At 24.7% G+C, this 6,261-nt stretch overlaps 1 protein-coding gene across 1 annotated transcript; it reads right to left on the bottom strand.

The window, feature by feature from the left end:
• Nucleotides 1-2,822: 2,822 nt before the first annotated feature.
• On the bottom strand, nt 2,823-3,948 carry LOC149061791 (uncharacterized). Its single transcript, XM_089215116.1, has 4 exons — nt 3,756-3,948; nt 3,323-3,582; nt 3,056-3,215; nt 2,823-2,941 (listed from the first exon to the last, which is right to left on the bottom strand). The coding sequence occupies exons 2-4, from the start codon at nt 3,503-3,505 to the stop codon at nt 2,823-2,825; spliced, it is 462 nt and encodes a 153-aa protein (XP_089071242.1). The 5' UTR covers nt 3,506-3,582; nt 3,756-3,948.
• Between the last annotated feature and the right edge of the window lie 2,313 nt (nt 3,949-6,261).

The raw sequence follows: 6,261 nt of genomic DNA, 5'->3' as shown, positions 1-6,261 counted from the left end.
AATAATTGGCAAAATATAGCTGAGGAATTATTGAAAAAGAAGCATCATGTTACTGGTCCACAATGCCAGTCGAAATTTAACACCTTAAAAAGATCGTATACATCTATAAAGGATCATAATGGAAAGTCAGGGAATGGGGTCCAAAACATGGGCCTATTGCAATTTAATGGATAGTTTGATTGGTTCCAAGCCCTGTATTCCACCAGTTTCCACTGCATCATCGACTGGTAAACGTGTTTATTCTACAACAGAAGAATCTTCTCTTATCGCTACTAACGCCAATGGTCATTATCAACTAAAGAAAAAATTAAATCATATGCCGTCAGTGGATAAAGTTATATTTGCTATAGAAGAGAACAGAAAAATATCTGTGGAAAATAGAGACAAGACACATAAAGAAAAAGTTGAACAATAAAAAGAGGCTCTTGATGGTCTTCGAGCCAGTAATGGAAAAAAATACATGATCTGTTATTCATTATTTATTTTAAAGTAAGTTATTTTATTTCAAAGACATATTATGTACTGTATAATAATAATCAAAAATATGGTAATAATCATAAATTTGTATTGTATAATTATGATTTAGGACATAACATGATTCTTTTTGAAAACATGATTCAGTTTGCATCTCTTTAGGAGTTAGGACTCGGCCCAAATTTGATCCACCACAAATGACGATAATTATGATTGTTTAAAATGTTCATAAACGCCTCCAGCCACTTGAATACCAAAATTAGTAATATTTTTCACATTTATCGTTGGTCCATCCGTTATTATTTTACCCCTATAATATGGGTTAAATTATTAAATCGGAAGTTTTACTATGATTTCTGAATCGATGTTAACCTTTTAAAATCATTGCAAAAAAGATAATATTAAAAATAGTTGTACAATAAATTTATTTATTTATATAATTTATTTTAGGTACCTTAAATTTTTGCTCGAACGTTGGATTTGGCTCATCATTTAAATTATTGTGCCTTAGAATAATTTTATATATAGTAGCATTTCCAGAGGTTTTGCACACAATTGATATATATTCATATCCATCAAGGTTTAATTGTGTCGATGACATCGAGGCAATAGGCGTAACTAGACCTTAAAGTTAGGGTGGCTTCAGCCCTAGAATTTTTATAATAAGTAAATTAAGTGGGGGGCTCCGCCCCCCCACCACATCCCACAAACAAATTATTCATTATTATTTATAAAACAAATGATAAACAAAATGGTATTGATGTTAAATATTTATATATTAACATATTATTCCAATTTACAGCTTAAGCCTCCGCTCAGTATTAGAAAATTTATTTAAAATATTTTCTTTGTTGAGAACGTTTGACAAATCTCTTTCAATTGCTATGATAGATAGCTTAGAAAATCTATTTGGTAACATGGTTGATCTTATTTTTATTCGACGCATTGCTGAGAATGTTCTCTCACAAGATGCGGAACTCGTTGGAACTGAAGCCGCTTTAAATGTTCCTGAGGATTGTTAATATTTTTCAATTGATCATAACAATTTTTTGCTACCAGCTCAGATTTTAAGTCAATTTCATTAATATTTAATAAAGCCTGAAAACATAAGAAAACAAAATCTAACTAATAATATAATATTAATGAATACATTTTTAAATATATAGTATATAACTTTTTGAAAGGCGCCCTTAATCAAATGCTCCATAATAGATTTAATACTTTTTATACTTACCTACATATTTTGTTTGAAATTCTTATATTTATGAATAGGTATAAAGGACGGCAAAACTTATTTGGATACAATTTATAGACGTATCGGCTGTAACACATCATTTTTTGGTTTACCCGAGATAATGATTATATTATATCATTGTATATTATTTTTTAATTATTTGTGATATAATGATAAAAACTAGAAAGTGGAATAAAATCTATAAAAAAAATATATATAACAGAATATTCCGTCATACATAATTTAGTCATTTAGCTATATTATTGTCAATTTTAATAAATATTACGCTAAAATTTATAAAATATTCGTATCTTAAAAGCGCCCCTAAAAAAGTAGCGCCCCGGGCAACCGCCCAGTTCGCCCGTATCTTGGGCCGGCACTGCTAATAACATGTATTATAAATAGGTATAATAAATTACTTAGGTATTTTTTAAAACCCGAAGTTTATTTACATTTTGCATTGTTCGTTTCCCACTGTTTGCATTTAGCCACTTGCATTCTTTGTATAATTTTATTCTTAAAAGTAGTTCAATTACATATTGAAAGTGTTCTTTACTACTTATACTTACATTTAGTTGGTACTTAATTATTTGCAAATTTCCATTTAATACTTAAAAATTATAATAGCATTATAGTACCCATAAAAATAAAACTATTTTTGAAAATGATTTACATGTTAAATACGGAAGTATTACGACTTACGGATCCACAGACCACAATAATATATTCCACCTACAGTGTAACTGCTAACTCTATATATATATATATATATATATATATATATACCTATATATTTACTGTTTGATTTACTATACTTTATGATATAATTATTCATGTATAATAATATTAATAAAATTATAATAAATGAAAATTTATAAAATTGCAGAACCACTAAATTTATATAATATAATATATTGAATAGACAAAAAATGCATTCTTATATTGTATGAAATTATTAACATTGAACCAATAAAAATTAAAAAATTAACACTTTTTAGTATTAGTATAATGAAAATAATAATAAAAATTATAAATATATATATATATTTACTATTTGATTTATTATACTTTATGATATATCCATGTATAATAAATGTAAATAAGATTATAATAATTATATAATAAGTAGAAGTCGTTTGATGTTGAATGGAGCTTGGGCAAGGACATACTTAATTACTTCTTCCATTTCATTCTGAGTAACATTTTTAAACTTGGGTTGGTTTTTAACAGCATCTGATAAATAATTTTAATTACACTGAATTAAAACTATGTACAGCAATAATATTATAATATAAACATTTAACATATATTATTGTTATATTTGAGATAAAATTATATTCATCTTACCAAAAATAATAGGACAAATCATTTGGTCTGAAAATTTGGTTTTTCCTTTTTTACCAGAATATGAAAAAAATTTTAACAGTTCATCGGTAAAAAGTTTAGCCATTATTCTCTTAATCATCGCCTTAAAATGTTTTCCTCCTATATATGTTAGTTGATTTCTCTACAATACAAAAGAAAATATATAATATATACTACTAAATATTATTTAAATTATAAACGACATATTAAATAACATATATAGGCGGCCTAAGTTGTTATTATACTTACCACATTATTACAAAATATTTCATCTCCAGATAATTTCTGATTAAATGCATTTAAATCTGAGATATTGTTCAAAGGTAAACCAGGTATATCTTGTAAGTATGTATTTTTGTTATTATTAGCTGTTTGCAAGATATTACTGAGATTTTGAGTTTCCAAATTTTCTATTCGTTGACCTAATTCCATTTGGTTGCTTACAATTCTCCTCAGTTCATGTTTAATGAAGGATAATTTGTATAGGACTTCTTTTTGAAATTCTGTATCTGAAAAAAAAAATTTCAAAATTAAAGTTATTAATAATAAATCTTATTTATACATTATTTTACTATGTAAGAATGAGAAACGTCTTAGTTTTATTAACATTTAACTATAAATAAATTCTTAAATAATAATACATTTAGTATAATATTATAATAGTATTATTATATAGAATAACCAGGGTTTATCGGTGATGTATTTAAGTCCAATTCTCTTTTTCCATTTGTTATAATCAACTGTTTAGCAGTGGAGCTTTGTTTGTCTAGAATATATAAAATTATATTAAGCAATGATGGTTTTCAATTAAAGTATAAACATATAGAATACAATGTTTCCTATACACACCAAAGGTTCCCAAACTATTGTTTGGTTCATAGAATCTATAAAGAAAAATATTTGCTTTACGACTCCCAGGAAAGATATAAAATAAAAAGTTATATTTATAACTGTATTTAATTATTTAATCATTGAAACTATTATTCATATTTTATTATATAATAAAAATAATTTATTTGAATAGTGTGTTTGTATTAAAGTTTAAAATTATAATCAAATGCGCAATCTGTCTAAAAATTTATGTGTACACTGCATTTTTAGATAGTGCCTCACAGTTTATATATTATATATTATATATTATATATAATATATAATACAATAAATAAATAATGAAATTGTATTCTACATAATTATTATATGATACATACAAAATTATATGTATTGATAAAGTTAGAATAATAATGAATGAATTAAATTATTTTATAATATCTCACTTCATATCTATATTATATGTATAACACCTTAAAATAATTATATTATGATTTATGATACATAATTGTATATTTTAATCCAGCAAAAAAATTTTAATTCTACAATTTACATTAAAGATGATACTTAATTTTGTAGTTGAGGTGTGTGTAACGACTACGACCAACATCTAAAATTTAAAAATATTATTTTGTTTTTTTAATTTTCAGTAATATGAATTCAAACAATAGACAATTTTTAAATTACCACATATCAGTTTATACAGCATAGAACTCTTAATTGCATATTTTTTTTCCACCGCATTTGATGGTTTCCTACCAGTGAAGGAAATTAATACACCAATGTTGTCACTGAATAAGTGATCTAAGGATGACTTCATAAATGTAGTGTCGTCTAACCCTCTAAAACTGCTGATCCTCTTTGCCTGTAATAATATGGTACTAGTTTAAAATTATTAACTGTGTTTATAATAAAACATTAATATTATGTTACGTGTCACTAACAATCAATATTATACAATTTTAATGATTAATATATAATTTAAGATTAAATTTGTTTTTGGTTGTTTTCTATGATTTCAAACTTTTGAGCCATTTGAACTTGAGATTTGATAAGAAACTTCAAAGCGCCTTCAATGTTGAATTGTTCATTAACTGTAAAGTAAATTTATTATTATTATAACAATTATAAATACTTATGTAAAAATATTACCCTTAATCGGAGTTTTGATACATCCTACTTCAACTGAATTTGTTGGACTTAAAGCAACAACTGCTTGCTTGGCCATTTCCGAATATAATTTAAGTAACAAAATATTAAATATTTAGAATTAATATACTTTTATAGTAGTGTACTTAATTATTTTTCTTTGGAGTTTCATTGTGTTCCATGTCGTTTGGGAATAAATCAAAAGAAGTTGTTGATGTAGACGGACTAACATTAAACGTCACAATGCTATTTCCTTAAAAAAATTTGAATTAAATGAAATAAATTCTAAATATTATCAAGATTTAAATAAATAAAGTAATATTAACAATTAATTTTCTTAGTAGTTTTACCACGTGCAACTTATTATGGAAAAAATCAGTTGAGTTGGTTGATTCTGTTATAGGACTTATTTTTGATGAAGTAATTTGATTATCTGTTTCTTATAGGTATAAATGTAAAAAAATTGATTAATAGTTCAGAATTGTATTAAATTAAGTTTTACTAATTACTTTTGATTGGAGTATCATCATTATCACTGCTAAACAAAAGATCATTAGATGATTTAAATTGTTCGGAGTTATTCAGAGAAGTAAAGGCTACAACTTTATTAACATTTTTATTATTGCACCACTTTAGAGCTTTTTCATTTAAACCTGAAAATTATAACAAAATAATTCAGTGATAAATATATACATTTATACTTATAGTTGCAATATTAATACTATAACAAAAGCTCTAAAAAAATTTGCAAATTAATAGTTTTTATCATAATTTATTATAAATTAACATTATTTTTGTACTTATGCTTACTTTTAATGGGTTCCATAGACGATGATATGAGATTTGCACATGTATGATTTCCTATTAAAAAAAAAAAAAAGCAATGTTATATTGATCATTGTATAATATAGGTGTTTCATAATTTTAGTAGACAATTTATAAAATAATTTAATATTATCCTCACTCATACATGTAGTCATGGATGACATTCATCAGATGTACATCATATTCAAACAACCTGTATAATTTTGTCATAGATTTTTAAATAGTGTATTATAATTTATAACAAAATAAATAAACAAATCCATTGAATAAATTATAATAAAATAAGAGTGTTAATGTCAATTGATGACTTGAAATTTTTTGAATAAACTGTATGACAGCTAAAATGTTATTTCTAATTTAACTTAGAAAATCACAATGTCCTACCT

Source organism: Diuraphis noxia, unplaced genomic scaffold, assembly GCF_037042655.1.
Source record: "Diuraphis noxia isolate RWA-SAM2 unplaced genomic scaffold, SU_Dnox_SAM2 contig0001, whole genome shotgun sequence".
Classification (NCBI taxonomy): domain Eukaryota; kingdom Metazoa; phylum Arthropoda; class Insecta; order Hemiptera; family Aphididae; genus Diuraphis; species Diuraphis noxia.
The sequence above is the reverse complement of the archived record's forward strand: the minus strand, read 5'-3'. Positions and strand labels throughout refer to the sequence as shown.